Source organism: Miniopterus natalensis, chromosome 16 (genome assembly GCF_054644295.1).
Source record: "Miniopterus natalensis isolate mMinNat1 chromosome 16, mMinNat1.hap1, whole genome shotgun sequence".
In the NCBI taxonomy this organism is placed as follows: Eukaryota; Metazoa; Chordata; class Mammalia; order Chiroptera; family Miniopteridae; genus Miniopterus; species Miniopterus natalensis.
Genome location: NC_142096.1, coordinates 31883028 through 31905423, shown reverse-complemented (window position 1 = coordinate 31905423; position 22396 = coordinate 31883028). Strand labels below are relative to the sequence as shown.

Genomic DNA, 22396 nt, shown 5'->3' with positions numbered 1-22396 from the left:
TCGAGGAAATGAAGTCTTAAGTTTCAAAACTGCTCTGTATTGACGTGCCGGACACGCACATGCCATTTGGTTCTCGGGGGAATGGGATAGAGCGGGTGGTGAGATGGCCCTAAACTAGGAAACAGGACCAGGAAAGTTTCCAGCGCACATCACGCACCCATCAAAAGCGGAGGCGGGATCTGACTGGTCTCTTTTGCCCTGCTCTCTACTTAGCACGAGACTTTCGGGTCGCCATCTCTGACGCGCGCTGGTGGCAGAGGCTCACCCCTTAATCTTTTAGCCTTTTTGAGCACGTGATGCATTTTGTTTCCCTGGCACTAGGAGGAGCACGAGTCTAGTAACAGCTTCCCAGCTGTGCTCTCTGTCACCTGAATTCAGTCCTGTGGGCTGAGCTGGTGACCGGCAGCTGTGAGGCCACTGGTCTGACATCACCACACTAGGGTGCCCACCCCCGTGGTCCATTTTCTACCCACATAAGGAGGCAGTGGGAAGACAGCAGGAAACTATTAAACTGCCTTTGTTTTTCATATTGATCTTGAAAGGGTCATTCTTTTCTATAATGTGGGCTCTGGTCCCGTTTGTTGTGGGTACCGTGTCCTTTGTTTTGTTTTTGTTTCCCCTTTGCTAATCTCTGGGGACACGAGAAGAGGGAGGTGGTGAGTCATAACTTTGTGTCCCAGCAAATATCACACCCAAGTGTCAGGTATTTTAACTATTGTGCCTTGAGGTTCTCTGTTGAGAGTAGATGTGCAACAGTGAAAAAATTCTTTATGCTCATTTAGTTAATTTGGATAATAAAGTACATGTGGGCCTGACCTTGCTTTTGGCCCCTTTTTAGGAGATAAACTTGTAGAAGGTGGGTGAGGAATTTGATTTCATTTTTGTTTTGTTTGGCTTACCTGGCAAAGGGCAGGGTAGGAGGTTTCTTTCCGCCTCTGGCTCGTTGTCAGTGTTGCTCCGGGACCTTTTTTCTCCCTCACTCTGCCTCCCAGGCCTCCATCCTTCCGCTGTCCTGGGGCAACGCAGAAGGCTGTGCCCGAGTGGTGGTTAAGGATTTAGATGCTGTGAGGATGCCAACCTGGTGGTTGGGAAGGATTTTAGATGTTCTTAACAAAAAAGGTTAGCTTACTTTTCTTTGCTCTGTTTCTTTTATAATTTGATACAGCTACAAAAAGACATCTGAAACCTTGTCTCAAGCCGGACAGAAGGCGTCGGCTGCTTTCGCATCGGTGGGATCAGTCATCACCAAGAAGCTGGAAGACGTAAAGTATGTCCTGCTCTTTCTTGCTCGTTCTGTGGCTGAGGCAGATGACAGTGCGCTGTGGTGCCTCGGTGTCCCGGCTCTGGTTCCGGGTGACGCTGGATCCCAGTCCAGGGCGGCGGGCACACCTTCAAGCCAGGGCCTGAAACGCTGCCTCAGGTCCTTCAGGCTGAGCAATCTAACCTGTAGGCACAGCGTTCAAAGCGATCACCTTATGAATATGTTTAAGGTTCCTGAACAGTTCTGGTTGTGAACTTTTGTCCTTTGAGTCTTTCCTGACCGTATGGAGTAAACATGCCCCTCGTGGTTGCAAATTGTGGTTGTGGGCTGAGCCTGGTGTCTCCCTGGGGGTGAGTCCAGGAGCACCGAAGTGCACGCGTGGCCTGAGACATGCCTTGCCTCCTCCACGTTGCGTTTTTACACCACTGTGTCACTCTACCACGCTCACCGTGCACTGATTTGCAGTTATTTGTAAGCCACGTCTGCGTGTCTGCTTACGCCTGCATCTTGATTTTGTGCCATTGCGTTTTATTTTGCATATCTCTTCTAGTTGAGTCTGCAGAATTTCCCTGGCCATTTTGGTAAGCCCACTTCCCAGTGCTTTTGTGTGCCCCCACTTCATGGACTAGCATAGCACTGGGAAGGACAGAAGTGGCTTCAATTGGCTGTGCTTCTGTTGGCATGAAAAGTTTACGATTTAAAAACAAAACCCTTGGATTGCATGACTTTGTGCTTTTCCTCTGTGGGGACAGGAGATTTTACAACCAGAATTCTGTTGGTGGAACAAGTTTGTCCATCCATGTATTAGACTTTGTACCTCAAACACCAAAGAACTTGCTCTTCATATTTGTTCTGCCCTTGGTCTAAGCATCACGTAATAAATGCAGCGTCCTGGAACCCTGTTGACGATGACTTACACACCTCTCGTGCTCTCATTTCATTCTCTGCCGACTCAACTGTGTAGCATTTCACAATCCAGTTCAAACCTTACGCAACTGTTAAAAAGTGGGTGATTTAATTGTTTTAGATTTACCGGAGCTTCCTTTCTTTTTTAATGCTGACTGTGGCTTCTTGCAGATTGCAAGCCTTTTCACACTCCTGTAGGTAAGGAGAGTCTGCGCCATCGCTGCGGCTCCGTGGTCGTTTGACACATGTGTTTCCTTAGGTTGTGATGCCGCACTGGATGGTCGTGTGTTTGTCCACTACCTAGTATTCTTGCATTTGGAATATTTTTCTGTCTGGTGCTCTCCCTGTTTTCTAAGGGCGGGTTTCTTGTATACCATGCGTAATGGAGACATTAAAAGAAGGATTTGACACTGTGATTCGAGGGCAGTGGAAATGATTTTGACATTTCTTTTTTACCTTTTTTTTAAAAAAAAGCATCTCTGCCATGGCATGCAGAATCCCGCCCTTCAAACGTCTCACGTTGTTTGTTTTTCACACTTTCCTGTCTTTGGTGCCCTTGTAAGGATGAGCCCTTCGCCTGGCTCCCATTGTGCATTCGTAATGGACTGGCTCACACGAGCAGTCTCCCTTCTCATCCAGCTTACTATGAGTGTTTTTTATGTCTATGGTAAAATATATATAAGAAAAAGTATGGTATATGGTAAATATATGTATATGGTAAATATACACAAGATAAAATATGCTATGACTCTGCAGTTTTTAGTACTTTTTTTACTGGCTTACGGTTTTTTCGTATTTATTGTTTCTTTACTGTCGTTATATTGTTTACCTGTGCACACAAGGAAATTTCATGGTTGTAAAGGGAAAATAAAAGTCTATTGGGCCAAAAAGGAAAGCCCACCAAAAAGATGTCAGGCCAACCCATGCCTTATAGAAGGAGCCTCTGTGATGCTGAGCAGACCGTCCCGTCTCCCATACAGACGGGCTGTGCAGCCAGTGGGAGAGAACAAGGTGGGGCAGGGTGTTCGGGGTGCGGGCCGAAAGATAGTAAGCAGTCGCCATCTGTCCTGTTCACGCGAACTGTCTTCTCAGTCGCTCGCTGTCTAGCTATTTGTCTTCTTAAGCAAATGGGTACTTATGGAGGAGGCCCTTCTGTCCCAGGGAGACTTAGCCCAGGAGGTCAGAGTGAATTATAGGGATAAATCAACTCTAAATATCGAACCACTTAAAGCTAAAATTGTGCTTTGAAAAAGGCAAGAAATCCATGATAGGAGGGGATTCTGTACCTTAGGTTTAATTAGAAATGGTCCAAGTGTTCCAGGCAGCTGTTCAGACAGTTTTATCTAAAGTCACGTGAGTTGTGTGAATGTGCATTCGGTCCCATCGTCCATCCTGGGAACCTCAGAGTGGCTTCTGGGGGCAGGTCCAAAGCAGAACCATCCCTCCGAAGGTTCTCGTTCTGAAAGACCTTAACACTGGGGAGTGGGTGGAGCGGGGAAGGAAGGGGGCCTGGTGAGGAGCTGGGAATGGGAGCGCCCTGTTGCTCCTGGTTACATAAGATGTGATAGGAACACAGATATCAAAATGTGTGAGTGCTGTTGAGAATGACGTCTCATCAGTGTGAACACTGTTCTTTCGCTTGACCTTTAAAAAAATCGAGCAAATGTACACTGAGAGAGCCCCGCATGTCATCCTGTTGATTCGCCAGAAAGTCGTAGAGTATTGCCGCTCCTCTCCAGCTCCCTTCTTTCATCTTTAAAAATATGTAATTGCCATTATATTCTCCACCATTTTCAGTCCTGTTTTCAATGAATAATCTATTGCATATCAATACATGGAAGTTAAAGTAAGGCTTTTGATTGAAACATGGAAAAAGAGAGAAAAAGACTATCTTTTGAAAGCCAAATTTTACAATTAATTCTTAAAGATGAAACTTGGAGAAAGTCATTAAAAAAATAATTTCTAGGCCAAGAAGTCCTGATTGTAATCTGATTTAATGTGTTCATATATAACAGAAGACACATGAAAACATTTATAATAGGAAATATATATAAAGAAAACCACATCTTTTAAATCAGTGAGTCACAGAGGCAAATATAGGCCACATGCCCCAGAGGACAGTGCAGGGAGAGGGAGCTGGGATAGGTTTGAGTGTTTCACTCACAGCAGTGTTTTCTGGGTTTTCTGGACGCAGGAGGCTCTCGGAGTGGTTGGGTAATCCTGTTAACTCCTTTTGTTCTGGGTCCATGCTTACCCATTGGAGTGTGGCAGTGAGCTTACTCTCTGAAGGAATTGTGGCTCTTCCGCTGAATGGAATTGTTAGGCTCAGCAAGTTTTTATTTTATGTTGTCAATCAATAAATTAGCACTTGGGATTTAGATATCTGGGTTAAGCCTTGGGTGGGTGTGTAGGGAGGAGGAGAGATCTGTTTTTGATGCTGTGAGAATTAGGTGCAGCGAGGTTGGGGGCCAAATGTGGGATGTGGTAATGAGCACTATCCTGGGAGGCCCTCTGGGGACAGCCAGCTTCCCCTGTATGTGGAGTGTTCATATCCACCCCTCTCCTGTTTGCTCAGTTTCCCCACGTATGTGGTCAGCACTGACTCATGCTTGAATGTTTTGGGAGAAACATGAGCCTTGTCATTGCCCTTGTTTCTGGTGTTGAACATCGATTTTGGTGTTATTGATAGCATACTATCCTAACTCAGTAGCCTCATTGATATATTTAAGAGGAAGTGCTAATTAACTTTGTCTTTATTTCCAAAGGGAATTTCTCTGTCTTTTTTTTTTTCTTCCATGTGTTTCTTTATATAAACCTGTAGATATTTTTTACTTGTTTCAGGCTCCTCTGCATTCTTGCACCTGGTCCCCCAAAATGTCTTTCCCGACCTCTAAGCTCAGGTATCTCCCTCCGCTGACAGAGCGAGGTGTCCTAATCACAGCATCTCTGGACAAGAATCCCAATTGTCTGAACTCTTTTTTTTTTTTCCCATTCAGTCCGAACAGTTTGTAGATCACCAGGAGGTTGGCGGTGGTCCAGGTGTCACATGATGATGGTGAAGTGCTTGTGGCGACGTGGCTGTAGACAGCTTCTTTAGGGTCCTAGGAAGAGCAGTACCATCTGGAGTTCTTGTGCTGTAAACTAAGATGATTTTTATTAATCTCTAGCCTTGAGATGTGGGCCCAGCATCAAGCGGGAAAAGACTTAGCAGATTCCTCCCAGAATAGATTCCCACTGTTACAGGTAGAGGGAGTGCTGAGCTGTGTGCATCTTTTCCTGTGTTATGAAGACATGAACTATGAAGATGTCCAAGTGGCTTATTGACTGATAATCTTGACTACACCAGCTGCCAGCATATCTGGATTTGTATTAGCATCAGACTCCGTATTATTACACATTAACGCAAAGCTAGGTTTGGGGAGCTACCCTGGAAATACATTGTCACAGCTGAGTCTTTCAGAAACTTAAATCATAAAACACACACAATATTGAAAAAGAATAGAGAATTAATATCTTGGACTATCCAACTTACCCAAAGGAAATCATTGACCAAAAATGCCGTCAGTGATCAGAGCATTCTAAGCATAGTAACAGAATCAGCAGGATACAGTGACTGCGTGAGCCCAGGAATGAAGGAACTTCATCTTATAAGGTGGCCTCTGTGGGAGACAGCTAAGAGTGGATAACCTTGACCCTGAGCGGTCAGTGAACTGCATTGCCCTTGAGTAAGAAGTTGGTCCCAGCCAAACAGGGGCCAGATGTTATTTGAATGACCATTAAGAACAGTTAGTTTAATTGGGATGAAGTAGAAGTGTCCCTTAGTAGAAAACTGATACGATGATTACTAAGGAGGGATATGTAGATCACTTAACATCACCAAATAGGTGATTTATTTTTAACTTTCCTGTTCTGGTGACAAATATATGGGGGAAAGAAGACCGAGGAGCCCTCCCCTGGCCTGGCTTGTGCGTGTGTGTACCTGTATGTGTGTGTGCACTGTTTTTTGAGAGGAGGTGGTGAACATTAAATTGGGAGCCCCAAAGATCCGAGTTCCATTCTTGATTCTGCTGTGACCTTGGGTGAATTATTTAACTTCTGAGCCTGGTGGCTTGATGCCCAGCAGATTCAGGTTGGAACACTTTAGTTTCCAACGTGCTGTAAAAATGCAAGATTGAATTGTTGGCTGTTAACGATAGGGATTAAATTGGCTCAGGAGTGAAAGTAAATTATTTTGAAATATCTCTGATCCCCTCCACCTCAAAAAGGAGATGATTCTTCACGGTGCCAAAGGAACAAGCTTCCAGGAAGCCAAGTTCTGTTTATGTTATCACCAGTGTACTAACTTCATTTCTGTCTCTTTTTAATGCTGCCTTAGTATACGCTCCATTCAACATTCAATTAGCATGCCTGCTATGAGGTAAAGTATATCTTTATAAAATATCTTTGGTCTTCTGCTTTCTTAGTCTTATTGAGATGACTACCTTGAACTTTCTGAAGTGGGAACTAGAGCTCTACTCTAAACAAGCCGCCGTTCTAGACACTGGATCGGTTTTCAGCTGCTCCTTCTATCATGTTAGGATGAGTGTGAAAGCTCCATTAAAGGCTGGGATTTAAAAGAAAAAAAAAGAATTATTATTTCTGTTTTATTTTGGAAATCTACTGTTTCACATCTGAAATCTGTTTCATTGAAAATGTGACCACGACTCATCGAGGAAACCCCCTCTTCTCACAGATGGAGGTGCCCGGCCCTCCGTCCACAGTAGCCTAGTCACACTCCCCTTTCTCCACCCTCCCCTTTCCAAGTCCCTCATCCCATCCTGAGGCTTGGAGCCACCTGTAACTTAATTCTCCTACCCTCTTTCATCAGGAAGCACTTGCAAGTCGTACACGTTATGACCTTGTCTACCTCTCTAGAGAAGCAGGCAGAGCGTCTCCAACAATCTGTTTGGCTTAAACATCAGTGGACAGCAGAGCCACCTGGAGGGCTTGTTAAAATCCCCCTGCTTGCTACCCCTCACCTAGAGTTTCTGATTTTGTCAGGCCAGGGGGGGACCTAAGAATCAGCATAGTGAACAGGTTCCCCAGAGCTGTTGATGCAGCTGGTCTGGGGACCTCTCTTTGGGAATGTCTACCCGTCACCACTGTGGGAAGGAGGAAGGCCCTGTCCCTGCCCTCACCTTCTTCATCTTGTTAGCAGGAAGGATATTCAAGGTGGGGGGGTAGTAAAATGCTTCAGACACCCCGATGGGAGTGACCTAGGCACTGTGATCTCTTTGATGCATGCGGATGGACGTGAAGGTGTGGGAGAGGCTTTCCGTGGGCCCAGAGAGCCTCTGTCCATGGGGCAGCTTTGTGAAGAGGCTGAGCCACATTTCTGGGCTCCTTCCTTCCTTCCTTTTGGTCTCTCCTTCCCCCTCTATTATGGAGGCCCCTGGGAAGCCGATCCCTGTTACGGGACCTCCTCTGGTCAGCATGTCCTGCTTGGTGATGTGGGTTCATGTAGGAATCGTGCCAGGCAACTAGTGAACTTAAACACGAGTTCTAGAGCATGGGGCCTTAACCAAAGTTCAACTGACCAGCAGTGACAAGTTGGTTGGAGAAATGACAGAACTGATTTGTTACCTGACTTGTTTCCTCATCACACAGGCACTTGACTCTGTCTACATTTATATGTCTAAGACTGGCTCTGTTCATGGGATCAAAAGCATCACTGTAGAAACCTTAAAACAGGAGTAGATAATCTTACACAATATGTATTTTTGTGTATGCCTGTGCAGCTGTAGGATAGATAAAGATATCTGTTCTTTTGCTGAAAGTAATGGCTAAGAGGAATAAAATTAACTATTGATGTTTTCAAAATTGGTGGGTTTTTTTCAGTGTTCATGATTTTACTGTTTGTTTTTCTTTTCTCTCCACAGAAACTCTCCAACTTTCAAGTCATTTGAAGAGAAGGTTGAAAACTTAAAGGCAAGTAGAGAGGTGAACATGGTTTTTATGTTATCTTGTTTGCTTCCTGAACTCTCTTTGGTGTGGGTAGATCACTCAAATTACTATTTCTTTCTAAAATATTTAAAGAACTTTAATAACTTTATTCTTTACATTATTAATGGATATTTAAGGTGATCAATTTTGATCTGATTTTTGAGAGTATGTTGTATCATGGTAGCAAGTGCTGAAAAGAAATGTATACTTTCTTAGAGTTAGCCAAGTACATATCTCATAATCTGTTTTCCTTTCTGAACTTTTAAAAAAGTCTAAAGTAGGGGGGACCAAGCCTGCCGGTGGTGACTTCGAAGACGTCTTGAATTCGACTGCGAATGCCAGCGCCACGGCCACGGAGTCTCTCCCAGAACACACGCAGGAGGGCCCGTGAGGTCCTGCCTCTGCCCTGCCACCCACTGCCAGATGCTGCCAGCGAGACCAAGCACATCTTGTCAACGTTCATTGCCGTGAATTCCCACCCCATGTGCTTTTATTTAGCCTAACTTATTCCTTTGACCAAGTAGTCTGTGGGTTGAACAAAATAAAAATATCTCCACCTCTGTTCCTGGGAAGCACCTTCGCCGTGCATTTCTGGCCCTTGATTTAGGAAGCGCCACTACAAAAACACGTGGTACCTGGGGACCCTCACTAGGATGATCGGAGAAGTGGCAGGTTGTCATCATGGTTTCCCTCCTTCCCCCCATCGCTCTGGATCTGGGATGCCAGTTTGATTTTTGTCTTCTATATGATTTTCTTTTTCTCCTTTTTTGAACCTCTGTATATTTGATTTCTAAATACATTGTTCCTTTAAATTTTCTGAATCCTGGTTATTAAAAGTCTTGACATAATTTTCTTTACCTCCAAGGGAAGAACTATCAGCTACAAAACTTGTTTTTGAGTAGACACTGTTTTGGTGTAAGGTTGTCTGATATCTTGGGCATCTGAAGACAGCAGACTAAGTACGTCAGCTCTATACCCACTTGTTACAGTTTGTAAGTGACAATATCTACAGTAGTAAATTCAAACTCCTTAGTGACTGGAGAATGGAACCCTCACGTCCTTGTCACCGTTTATGACAGTAATCATTTCAGTGGGCTGGTTCTTATGCCACTTACATCAACCTATTTTTCAGCAGATTACATTTGAGTTTCAGGGTAAACTGCAGAGTAATATTCTAAATCAAGCACATTGTGTTCTCAGTAGGTGGATATAGGAACACTCTCGTCAGACATTCAATTCAAAAGCTGGAAAGTTTTTTAGATCTAGTTAGAGGTAAAAATGCTAAAATCAGTCACATTAGGGAAAACATTCCAGTCTTCATATAATTCATTTAGCACCATTTAAAAATAAGTAAAATAAAACAAAACTAAAAAGCACACAGAGTTATCTAATATAATTTGAAAAAATTTTATACTGAGAGGTTGGTGATAACTCCAGAGGATTTAACGCATTGACAAAAATCACCTCATCATTTGCTACTTCCATGTTTTCAGTGTGTTAAGAATTACTAAATGATTCTGTAGATGTTGCCCCTGCTTCAAACACTGAGTGTCAGGGCCGAGTGCACCAAAGCCTCTAGAAGGATCGGCATGGAGGCCACAGTGCTCTTTTCATTCTAATAGCTACTCGTGCATTAATTACCACTACCTTTTCCTTCTGCTGTGTATGGTTATGGCCTACAATGTTGTATTTGTTATTTATCAAGTTGTGATTGTTTTGTTATTGTTTATGCCAAATGTTCATTGCCAAGCTTGGAGTGACCCAAAGCGTTTTTAAAAAGCATGGCTAGATTTACTTCAGCAGAAATTATCTTATGAAAACCACATTTGAAAATTCATAGGTGTTGACTCTTCTAAAATAACATGCTGCTGGCCTTGATTATTAGAGCTTCTTAGCACTTTAGATGCAATTGAAACTCTGCTCTACTACACGTGAAAATCTTAATAAATTTTGTATACCAATAGTATAGGTCTCAACATTTATTATGAGACCAGTGGTCTACAAACAGCTTGTATTAAACAATCAACAGGTGTCTATGCTTAAAAAAAGGGGGCATTTTTTTACCATCTGCTTTAAATTGCTGCTTAATGGTATCAGACTAACTTCATAAATTATTTCCTTATGGAGGATTTAAGGGGAAAGTCGTTGAAGCATTGTCCCAGAGGAGTGGATCTGTAGAAATCTGTGTTTTTTTAAAAAATAGAAATATTGTGGTTACTTAGCATAACTGTTAAGTTATATTTTTCTACCAACTATGTCACCTTTCAATTTGTTATCACAATATGTTTTCATCATACTGTTTCTTGAGCATCCTGCAGTCACTATCTTTTCAACAAGGCAAAATGAAATAAGATGGCAGTTTTTTTAGTTAAGTGAAATATTCTCAAATCTCTTTAGTTTATGGGGAGAAGTAACAGAAATGGGGGTGGAAAATGGGATGGGTGTATGTGGGTATTGGCAATGGCTGTGAAAGAAGAAATCAGAAAATCATTACACTTAATCTAAAAATGAGTTAATCTACGGCACAGTAAGTTGCCTCTTAAAAGAAGTAGTCAAAAGTAGGGAGGAGGGCGAATTTAGAAAAATAGACATGGATTTAGAAATATTATTCAAAATGGTCTTTGTGGAAGATTCAATGTCATGAACTCAGTTACACTCTATTGTGTTTTGTGTTTGACACTTTAAGAAAACAGCAATTTGAGAGCAAACTCTCAGATATTCAAGGATTCAAGAAGTGTCAGAGAAGAAAATAACCCCTGAAATTGTCCCCTTCTTACAAAGGAATGCCTTTGGTTTATGGAGTTTGTGGGAAAGAAAACAAGAATTCTTATGCTTGTGAGGCCAAAGTAATCAATGGAAGAGAGTACAACTCACTGGATTATCTTAGTAATTCAAATAGAGAAAAAAGCATGTTTAATTTCGAATCACTATTTCTGGATCTGTTAATCAAGAAATGCACACGTCTATTTTTCTTTTGTATAGTATTTGAAAACAATAAAAAGTCTATAATTTGGGCATGGGTCTTTTTGCATGTATTCCCTATCTGTTGAGGAAAGGCGTGACAACTCTTCAGACCCTCCACATCTTGGCCATGGAAATAATATAAGCAGCTATCAAACAAACCTCATCAATGTATCAAACAAAACTGAGCAAGCTACTGCTGGCTACCCCAAGCATTTGTAGGTGGATGTTGTATATGCACTAGAGGAGGTGCTGCGTAGGCCTTACGTTAGGATCACATATATTTCTTTTTTCTTCTTTTTCCCATTGCTTTTCAGAGAAAGGGGAAGTGGAGGAGAGACCAAGAGAGAGAGAGACATCGATTGGTTGCCTCCTGAACGAGCCTCAACCGGGACCCGGGATCAAGCCTGCAAACGAGGTAGGTGCCCTTGGCCGGAATCGAACCCGAGACCCTTCAGTCTGTGGGCCAGTGCTTTAACCACTGAGCCAAACTGGCTAGGGCTCTTTTTTCCTTCTTTTTAAAAACAATTTTATTGAGGTATAATTGACATACAAAATGGCTCTGATTTAAAGTGTACAATTTGATGTTTCAACATATTTATACACTCGAGAAACCATCACAATTGTGAACATATCCGTTGTCCCCCTCACCAGTTTCCTTCTACACTTTTGTGACTACTCCCTCCCACTCTTCTCCTTGCACCATCTCCAGGCAGCCCCTGATTTGTTTTGTCACTAGATTAGTTTGTGTTTTCTAGAATTCTTTATAAGTTGGATCATGTTATACACATTTTTTTATAGCTCTTAAAACCCAGATGAAAAATCAGATTTTTGCCCTTAGTGAGGAGACATTTGGCCATTAATTAGTGACTGTCCCGTTGTGATTGGATTAATTAGAGAGACCATGTTGGGTTGCAGTTAATATAAAGCAGTATCACTTTTAATTTGCAAACCTTAGATTTCACAGTTGTCATACTATTCTCATTCTGAGACCCAAATGAACCAAAATAAGCCAAAATAACTCAATTGGTAAACCAACAGAGGGCAGGGCCTGCACATACCTGTCACCTGCCAGGATTTCATATTTAGAGAAATGCTGTACGGCAACTAAAGTTCTTGCCACCTCTTATGTGTAATTTTGATGTTACTTAGGTTGGCTGGTAGTGATTATTTTAATGGGACGGTTTTCCTAGAACACAGCAAAAAACCACAATTTTGTTGTTTGGATATTTTTTAAGTGGGTAGTATCTTTAAGACTCTCCATTTCGATGTGCTTTAGTCTCCCCCCTTGGTTTCTAGGCTTGCCTATTTTTCGGTATTCTCTTCTTTCAGCTCCTTAAATGTTATTGCCTATCCCTACTCATCATCTACTATCTCCTTAACGATCTTACTCATCTCTATGGCTGAAAAGGCTGTCTTGAGAGTGATACTAGTATCTCCCTAATGTATGGCTAGCCCTATCCTTTTTTACAGGTTTTCATGCAAGCTTAAGAGGCGTGAATTTCTGATCACCTCCATCTAGCCACTAGTAGCCACTATTTATTGAGCTTTTAGTAAATGTTGAAACGCCCATTTCAATATTCTTCATAAGGAAGTGGCAGTGTCACCAGATGAGATCACAGCCAGGTGATGAGGAGCCAGGACTTGTCTTGCCATCCACCATTACTTATCTTTTTACAAAGCATATCGACAAATTAATCTGCAAGCTATTGGAGAAAAGAGGCCTGCATTATAAAGAAGGCATGGCTCAAGAGATAGAGCAGGATCAGAATCCCTGAGGTGCCACGAAGATGTTAAAACACTGCCTTAGAGCTTATGTTACAGTTGGTGATTGAACAGGCAAGGCCAGTATGCGGATATCTCCTTGCTGATTTGCTTACTCCTGTACAGTTCCTCTCATCTGATGCTCTGATGCTATACTAAAGGCAGAGAACTTAGCATAACTTGAAGTCAGTGGATACAAACTCACTCATGCATTAAAAACTTTGAGGATTTGTCCCAAAATGCCTGTTGTCACAGTCCTCAAGGAATTTATCATCTGGCTGCAAAAGGACAGGAACATAATACATCTGTTGAATTTAAGAGCTGGGATATTACTAATCCCATTTGTCCTGTAGATACTGATGTAGTAAGTTTACACACACTTCCTTAAATTTAATACAGGGTCTAATTACTTGGTTTTACAAGTGAGGAAACCAAATTAATATTAAATTGGCTTGCCTGGGGTCAGGATTAGAGTCCGGACTAGATTTAGGGTTCTTAAGGTCACAGGCCAATGCTCATTATAATTTACCACACTTTTCCCTGAAGGGAAGTAGATAGAAGGAAGTAGCAACAGCCATACAGAATGCAAAAATGTCTTATGCAAGACTTCAGTCATGGCCAGGGGAAATAACTGGTTTAAGTGCCTGAGGGCAGAACTTACCTGGAGTGGAATTTATTTTATGCCCCTTACTGAATTTGTAAGGATTACCTTACAGTTGGCTAATAATAAGTCTGTAAGTGTGCGATTCACAAAATTACGCACCATTCCATGGTTAGTGCCCTTCTGGTATTCTGTATTTTCTCTGACTATGCAATTGAAGAGAACATAAACTATTATTAAGATAGGGGCTGTGGTTGTACATAAAATTCCCTTCTGTAAAAGTACTTGCAAATAAATGTGAAAGGGTGCTTGCCACCCCCCACCCAAATAATTACATGTAAATTGCATAGCTAATTAATACACAATTACTGCATATAAGATGGGTGGACGGCTTAATTCGTAAACACTTCTTCAAGTAGTATGATATTAGGCTCAGTTTTGAAGAGTGTGGACAAATTCTGTCAATTCACATTGGGAGGGAAGAAAAATCACGAGTGAGGGGGCTCTGGTAATGCGTATTTAGGCATTCCGAAATTTCTCAATCCCTAGAAGCGACCGCAGATACGTCGAGGTGAGGAGGTGGTCTCGGAAATAGTAGCATTTTTGTAACGTGGGTAGACTGTCCGCAAAAGAGGCAAAGACAAACTGGGTGCAGGATTTCACAAATGTGTGAGCCGGGTGTCAGCCACCCAACAGTAAGATGGGGTCGCAGACGCCAAGCAACACTGTAAGGCAACTGTAGCATATATATTATCCTCCCTGGAGGATATTTTTCCCATTGCTTTTTCCGAGGGAGAGGAACATCGGTGTGTCCTCGGCTGCCTCCCCCACGCACGCCGACAGGGGCCGGCCTGCAACCGGATAACCTGCCTTTGACCAGAGTCCAACCCCGGACGCTCCACTCCGCAGGCCCACGCTCTAACCACGGAGAAAACCGGCTGGGGCCAGCTCTATACCATATTAAGCAGCACTAAATGAAATAGCGCAAACCGAGGAGCCCAAGAGTGTGTATTTGGGGTTCCAACAAAGACCTGAAGAGGGGTGAGGGACGAGCCTCGCGGCCGCCCGGGACACACCGCAGGCGGCTGGACCAGCGAGTGTCGCATTGCAGAATTCACAGGACAAGGCCCACGGGAAGCCTGGGAAGGGGGGCGAGATCCCTGGGGTGAAAATCGCTTTCCTCGCTAATCGCTGCTAGTAGAGGACCCATACGCGCCGACTTGGTGCACCGAGGGCCCCCGGCCTCTACCCCGACTCGAGAGTGCGCCGACTACACTGCGTCTGCGCGTCACTAGTGCTTTGGGGCCAGTGGGCGGAGCTCTCGTTGCTCCGCCCATGACCTGCGCGCTGGCGGAGAGGTTAAGGGTCAGAGGTTCCGTCTGGAGCCGTCATGGCGGCGCTGTGTCGGACTCGTGCTTGGCCAGCCGAGAGTCCTTTCCTGCGCGTGTTCCTCTTCCCTCGGCCCTGTCGAGGGGCGGGCACTGAAAGTGGCTCCGGGAGCGAGAGTTCCGGGTCCACGGAACCTAGACCGCGCACAGGCGGCTTCGCGAGCGCTCTGGAGCGACACTCGGAGCTGCAGCGGAAGGCGGAGCTCGGGCGGAAGCCGGTGAGTCCGGGGAGTAGTGCCCGTGACGCGCGCGGGAGGCGGGGCCGGGGGCCGGGGGCGGGGCGGGGCCGGACGTGGGGGCTGCGGGCTGTAGTCGGGTCCGGGTCCTGCATAGGCGGTGGAGCTGGGAGTCGGGGCGGAGCCCGACGTGAGGTTGGGGCCGAGATCCTGAGGCGGGCGCGGAGCCGGGGCGGAGCCCGGGCTGGGGGGTGGGACTGAGATCCGGGGTGGGGCCGAGCTTGGGGAGGGGCCCGGGGGTCGGGGCGGAGCCGGGCGCTGAGGGGTGGGGCTGAGGTCGGGGGCGGGCCTGGCGCTGGAGTCGGAGCGGGTGTGCGGGTCCCGAGCCCTGTGGGCACTGGAGCGGAGCGCGCCGGGGGTGCTGTTTCTCCGTTTCTGCCGCGTTTATATGTGGGACCTGTAGCGTCCAGCTCCTCTGCGCGGGTCCTGAGGAGGCCTAGGCGGCTCCGGGACACGGAGGCGACTCGGACTCACGCCGGAGAGGCTGCGCCCTCTGCTCGTCTTGTTCTAGACTGTAGCTCCAGTGCGGTTCTTGGTGCCTGGCGTGAAGGTTCTTTATATTTGTTAATTCAGTGACTAGGTGAATGGGAGAATTACTCTCTCTATGAACCTGAGCAAGCAATCTAACCTGTCAGTACCCCACTTTTCTGTAAATGACTTAAAATTCCCATCTGACTCAGGCAATACTTTTGTAAAATACAATAGAATTAGCAGATGAATGAAATGGAATAAATTCGCATAAATGGAAGTCAGACTTTTTTTGAATTATTAGATTCAGCAGACGTGAAATTGGATGTCTAGCAATATTAAGTTATATAAAAACAAACTCAGTTTCTGTACTTATCTCCTTGGGGACCATTACCAGACAGTTCACAGTGGTGTCCTGGATTATAGGAAAAACTGCCTGGCATCCAGCACAGTGCTTGACTCTCAGTTCAGTGGGCTCTCAGTGTTTGCCGAACGGGTGAATGAATGAATTGTACACATAATGCATATTTGAGCTTCGTTCGAGATTTGTGGGCGATTGCTCAAAAACAGTTGCACAAGTGTGAATAGTACAGATGTGAGCATATTACTTACGAGCTCATCCAGAATAATAATTGATCAAAAACAATTATAAGCAATAAGATAACTGAAAATACATTTGTTTTAATTTTAATATTAATTGGAAGTTTTCAGTGCTTTCCTGATTTATGTTTATGATGAGAAATATGAGCAGCTATTAGGTGTTGATAGTCAACTTTGTGAAAACACTTTCACTTTACTTTTTGAAGTTTCTGGATCTATTGAAGAGTGTCCTGAGGTTACAAGATGAATAAAGTTTATCTTTATTGTGTGGTCAGGATTTTTGAAAAAAAAAATTAATTTTATGAAGTAATATTTGCTTACTTTAAAAAGAATTTAAATAGCACTGAAAGTTATTGTGGGAAATGTAAAAGTCCCTTTTCTCTTTCCCTCATTTTCTCAAGGCTGGAGTGTGTATTTTTTTTTTTTTAATTGCAACTTCTAGAGATTTTGTAATACATATGTACATATAAACTAAGTATAAGTATAATTATACTTAAAAATGCACAAATTGGTTGGTACGGTTTTGAAGTACACTATTACTGTTTCAGAGTGCAAGTTCTGGATTCAGTGTCAGCTTGAATTATGGTTCTATCATTTACTAGCTGTGTCTCCTTGGAAAATTACTTAATATCTGTGTGTCTTTCTTTTCCTTTTTTATAAAAGGAAACCCTGGGGTTATTATGTGTTTAAGTGAATTCATTATGTAAACACAGCACAAGTCCCTGAGATTTAGTAAGCTATATTTTAGTTGCTGCTACTGAAAATTGCTGTTTTTACTTAAGTGCGTAGAACTTAGAATATTTTTCCTTCTCATTACATGTGTATCATGTGTATACCTCATTGAAAAAAAGTTTGCTTGGTATTCCCTGGTATGGATATAGCACAATGTTTCCAACCAGGCTTTCATTAATGAGCTTCTAGGCTTCTTTCTGTTTGTTTTTTTTCCCTTTAATACAGACAATGCTACCATGAACATTTACATTTTTGCATACTTATGGACTATATGCTGGGTCACAGTGTACACACAATTTGCATTGTGATAGAGCTTGTTTGTGCCACACTCCCACTTACAGTGTCTGACAATGCCTCACCCCCTTTTCCATGTGGGGTATTGTAAGTGCACTTTTTTGATACTGGGCAGTGAAAACAAAATACAGAAATTGGGAACTTGGGGTTGTTATCCCTCACCCCTGATATTAATTTGTGATCTTTATCAAAATAATGGCATGTTCACATTTGTTTTTTTAATATATCTTTATTGATTTCAGAGGAAAGGAGAAGGAGAGAGAGAGATAGAAACATCAATGATGAGAGAGAGTCATTGGGATCGAGCCCGCAACCCTGGCATGTGCTCTGACGAGGGATTGAACCCCAATCACCTGTATCCTAGGTCATTGCTCCACCGCTGAGCCACGCACAGCTGGGCTGTTCACATTTTTTTTTACTTAGTAATAAGTAAATGCCATCAATTTGAACTTAACAAATACACTATATCAACAAAATACTACATTTATGTTATATATATTGAGGCTCTATGTAAGATTTCATTTGTAACATGGCTTCTGCTTAAAAAATTTTTTTGGAAGATGAACAGTTTGCTGTTCCCTAAACAAGCCTGTATGTCTTACCTTTTCTCTTTCCCCTGGAATTAGTGTCTCTGCCTGCAGATTCCATTGGAAAAGCCTCTTTTATTAGGCCTTTGTCATCTCCCCAACCAGATGAAACTCCTTTTGAATTTCCAGGGCTTTGTTTTATACTATCTTTATGGTACACACACAACTCTTAAGTTATATTAAAGTCATTTGTGAATTTATTTTATCCTGTTTTCTAGATTAGGTTAGGGGTTATTTTTATTCACCCTTTTCATTCCTTGCATAATGCCTTACACATAAGTAGGGATTGAATATATATTTGTTGATTTGAATTGGAATTAAATTTATGCAGTTCACTGGTTGAGTAATTAATTATACATGAGACATTATACATCTCTGGTGGTCATTATCTTATTATTGGACTTAAATATATATATATATATATTTAATGAAAACGTGTGTGTGTGTGTGTATGTATGAAAGTTGAAATTGTACCCACTGATTTCATTCTTATCCTTGAAGTGCAGACTTGTGTGTCTATATGTGCACCTCAGAAAGAATGATATTCTTAAAAGTTATTCTTAAAAGGAATTTTCTCCTGCAGGTAGGAATTTAATCAAGGGCAGTGTATCCTGAATGCCTTATCCTCAAAGTTCTGTGAGGTTACTAGTTAAAGGATGTCAAGTTTAAATGACGCGAAATGCCATTGTTTTGTGTGGAGGTTCGTATATGCCCTCTTCCCATGCTCACCCACTTCTCTTTTCCTTTGCCTCGTTACCTTTAATATTGGTGTATGAATCTGTCTCTTCAACTGGTCTCCCCCACAGCCCCAAGGTAGGTACCTTTTCATTTTTGTAACCAACATAGCATATTTTTTAAGTTTGATACCTTTTTCTCATTTCTTTCATTAAAAATATTTTAAAACCTTTAAAATATTGGTAGAGATTTGTAGAACCTGTTAAGCCAGTTGGGAGCTGAGCTCATCACCCATTTTATAGCCACAAGGTGGCAATAATTGAGCAAAGAATTGGTTTTCTGCTTTATGAGTACTACTGTTTCTTAAGGGTAGAGGGTGGCACATTACTTGTCAGCACATTGAAAAAATGGTTTGCAAGAGTTTTCAAAGCCAAACAATAGAGCATTTTATTATTTTAAGATGAAAAATAACATTTCACTATTTTAGCCTATTTATATAGAATAATGTTACAGAGTTTATAGTTTCATTTTAGTGGTAGATTAAATAGGGTTTATGCAGATACTTTTAAATGTTGCTTTTCATGAATATTTTATTGGTATTTTTTATTTCAAAATTCTGAAATATTCCAGACCACAGAATATTTAAATCTGATATTTTGTTTTTTCAGAATACTGGGAAAATCCAAAATAGAGCTTATTTAAAGGATTTGTTTCAGCAAGGGGGAAAAGTTTCATATTTTTAATATAAGTTTTAAGTCTGCTAAATTCATATAGTGGCAATATCATATAGTTTTACTTAACCCTTTGTTTTCTCACTACTTTTATATTGACAACTTTAAAAATTATACCAATATTTTAAATACTAATATGTAAAGGAATGTTGAAAAATATTTTTGGTTTTACCCATAGTGTCCCTGGTTTTGCATCAGAGAATTCTAGAGCATTATTTCTGAGTTAGTAATAAAAATCTTCTGAAATATTTAGTTTCACAGTGGAATCTATCATTTTCAAAGCATGTTGAGCGGAAATGAGTAGTCATCATAAAAACAATGAGAATGTGTTGAAGTAGATATAAATTTCTAGGGAGAATAAGTTTTTATCAACACTAATAAAATGCCTATAAATAATAGTGTACATTTTCTAAAAGAAAAAATGAATATATTCTGCATGTACAGTATTTGTTTTGTAGGTGATCATATGATTTAATTATAACAATCAGACTCTCTTTTATGACTTCTCAAGTCAGCATTAGCTTTCACTATTTTTATATCTTAAGTCTAATTTTTGCTCAGAGATCTCGCTCCCTTTTAATGTGTATGGGTTTTGTTTTACTTTGTTTTTTCTTTTAGAGGTTATATTAACTTTTTCTTTTAATTACATTAAGTTTTGTAACACGATTACACGTCTTAGGTTTGTTTTGATCGGCATTAAATAACAGGAAATAAAGGAAACTCACATTTGAGTGGAGCTTGGTTTGTAGGGATTTGGGAATAAAATTCAATAGTGTTGATTCAGTTTAAAGCTTTGGGTACTCTGGTGTTGGCAACTGGCAGAGGATGAATGGTAGACGCCCCGTCCAGGAATAGGCCACTTAACAAGTCCCTTGGCCTAGCTGAGATGTTGGGTTCTCCCATAGGAAATAAGTGCAAACCAAGGCAGAGAGTATTAATCCCAGAGAAATGAAAACTATGTTCATATAAAAACCTATACACAAATGTTCGTAGCAGCTTTACTTGTAATAGCACAAACTGGAAATAGCCCAGATGTCCTTCAGCTGGTCAGTGGTTAGACGCACGTTGGTCCATCTGTACCGTGAAATACTACACAGCAATGAAAAGGAACAAGCAATTGAGAAACATCTACTTGAATGACTCTCTAGGGAATCATGCCGAGTGGAAAAGCCAGTCCCAGAGGGTTATATGCTGTGTGGTTCCATTTGAGTGACATTCTTGAAATGACAAAATCATAGAGAGGGGGAACAGATTAATAGTTGCTAAAAGTTAGGGATGGGAGTGGGCAGAAAGGAGATGGAGACCTATTAAAGGACAACACAAAAGATCCTTGTGGCGTTGGAACTGTCCTGCAGCTGTACTGTGGTGAGGAATACATGAACCTTCCCATGTGAAATCTGAATACTGTGGTTGTAATATTATACCGTGTCTTACAAGATGTTACCATTGGGAGAACTGGGTAAAGGGTGCAGGGGATCTTACAATTGCATGTGGTCTCAAAATAGAAAGTTTAATTTAAAAAAGTCATTTCACTAGTCTGTCAAGCCCAGCACTGGAAAGACCAGTGGATTACGTAAGCACAACCCCATTATCCCAAATCATTTCCTGTAAAATGATTTATTCAGTTAGAAGCAGTGCTATGGGGAATATACCATGACAGTGAATCCGAAATTCTCTAAGTTTATGGATGATGGTTTTGGTAGAATCTTTGTGGGCAGGAAAGGCAAATCCAGATTCAGAGTTCCAGTGATAATATATTCATTTAGAATGGGCCTATGAAATCACCTTGCCACCAGGTGGCCGGCTGATCCTCCCAGCGAGTGGTGCTATATTGGAAGCTTAGTACTGGTCTCTGCTCTTGGAGGCTGGTCATTGAGCAGTGTTGAGTGAGTAAAATGCAGTGTTCCTGAGTCCATACATAAACTCCATCCCACAGAAATTCAGGGTCCTGCCACCTTGGTGTAATTTCTAGTTGGCTGATGGTCTGGGACATGTTGAGATGCCCCTCGACCCCTACAACAGAAGCACACTACTGCTGCCATGGCCACTTTGTTCTTGAACCCATTTGTGAGGGGCAGCAGTGGCTGGGGAAAGAGGTTGATTGACTTCCCTAGGACTGTTTATCCTGTCCCCTGGTTATTGAGATTCCTCTCTGCTGAACAAATCATTCCCATGTGACTCATTTATTTTCTCACTCTGTATCCAGAGAGACCTATCTACATGTCTTTCCCAGACCTCTTGTCATCTATTTTCCAATCACGTTCCTTCTAAATCCCTGACCATCCAGCAAAATTATTAGTCATTTTACACAAATCAACATAGTTCCACATGTTGGCCATGGCTTTGTTCAGGCAAAATGATCAGGTGCTCTGCTCAACGTTCTGCCCACTGGGAGGCTGTTCCTTCACCACTGTCCTTCAGTCACCTGAGGAGTCACCTGGCAAGGTCTGTCAGAGCTGCCGTTCTGCATCTGTTCCTGGCACAGATACTTCTAAGCACCACCACATGTCCCGGGTTGCAAAGGCCAAGCAGTAGAATAGCTTGCCTGGTGGCCTGGACCTGTTGCAGAGCCTTGACTGTTCTGGGTCCCACTCAGAACTGGCAGCTTTTTGGGTTGCTTGGTATAAAGGTTGGAGAAGTATGTTCAAATAAGGTATTTGTTGACCCAAAATTCAAAGAGACCCACTAAGCATTGAGTTTCTGTCTCAGTGGTTAGAAAGGGCATCCTAACATAACCCGGACCACTGACCCCAGGAATTTCACCACGGCCCAGCATATTTGTGGGGTTTATTTCCCACTCTCTGGGGAATACCATGTGTCTAGAGTAGTTGCAACTTTCTGAATTCAGGTTCAGTCAGCATGTGTAACAGACCAGCAAGATGTTCGGTGGAATGGAGTAGCCATCAAAGTCCTTGTAGACTAGATTGTGACAAGAGCTGGAGGATACATGTCACCCTGAAGTATATAGCTTTACTAGAAAAAGAAAGCATTTGTCCATGGATACAGACAACTGTGTGGTGATGGCCGGAGGGGGGGGGTGGGGTTCCTCAGGGGCAGGTGGGTAAAGGGGGTAAAATGGGGTACATCTGTAGTAGTGTCAACAATAAAAATAAAGTAAAACAAAAAAATTTGTTAGATCAATTATTGTCTACCAGGTGCTGGGGAATATTTGATTTGCTCTAGCCATGAAATCACATCTGGAATAACAGC

At 42.3% G+C, this 22396-nt stretch overlaps 2 protein-coding genes across 4 annotated transcripts in view; both read left to right on the top strand.

The window, feature by feature from the left end:
* Positions 1-11164, top strand: part of TPD52 (tumor protein D52) — a 66489-nt gene extending 55325 nt beyond the window's left edge. Inside the window, exons 4-6 of one of the 3 annotated variants that reach the window (XM_087825463.1) lie at positions 1166-1267; positions 8086-8134; positions 8421-11164. In XM_087825463.1, coding sequence (XP_087681589.1) covers positions 1166-1267; positions 8086-8134; positions 8421-8540 — 271 coding nt within the window. In that variant the 3' untranslated portion in view covers positions 8541-11164. Of the gene's footprint in view, positions 1-1165; positions 1268-8085; positions 8386-8420 lie in introns of those variants that run through there. The other 2 variants (XM_087825461.1, XM_087825460.1) reach the window with 2 other exon arrangements.
* A 3690-nt stretch (positions 11165-14854) lies between these two features.
* MRPS28 (mitochondrial ribosomal protein S28) overlaps positions 14855-22396 on the top strand; it is a 74133-nt gene continuing 66591 nt past the window's right edge. The window contains exon 1 of the mRNA XM_016216095.2: positions 14855-15081. Coding sequence (XP_016071581.2) covers positions 14866-15081 — 216 coding nt within the window. The 5' untranslated portion in view covers positions 14855-14865. The remainder of the gene's footprint in view (positions 15082-22396) is intronic.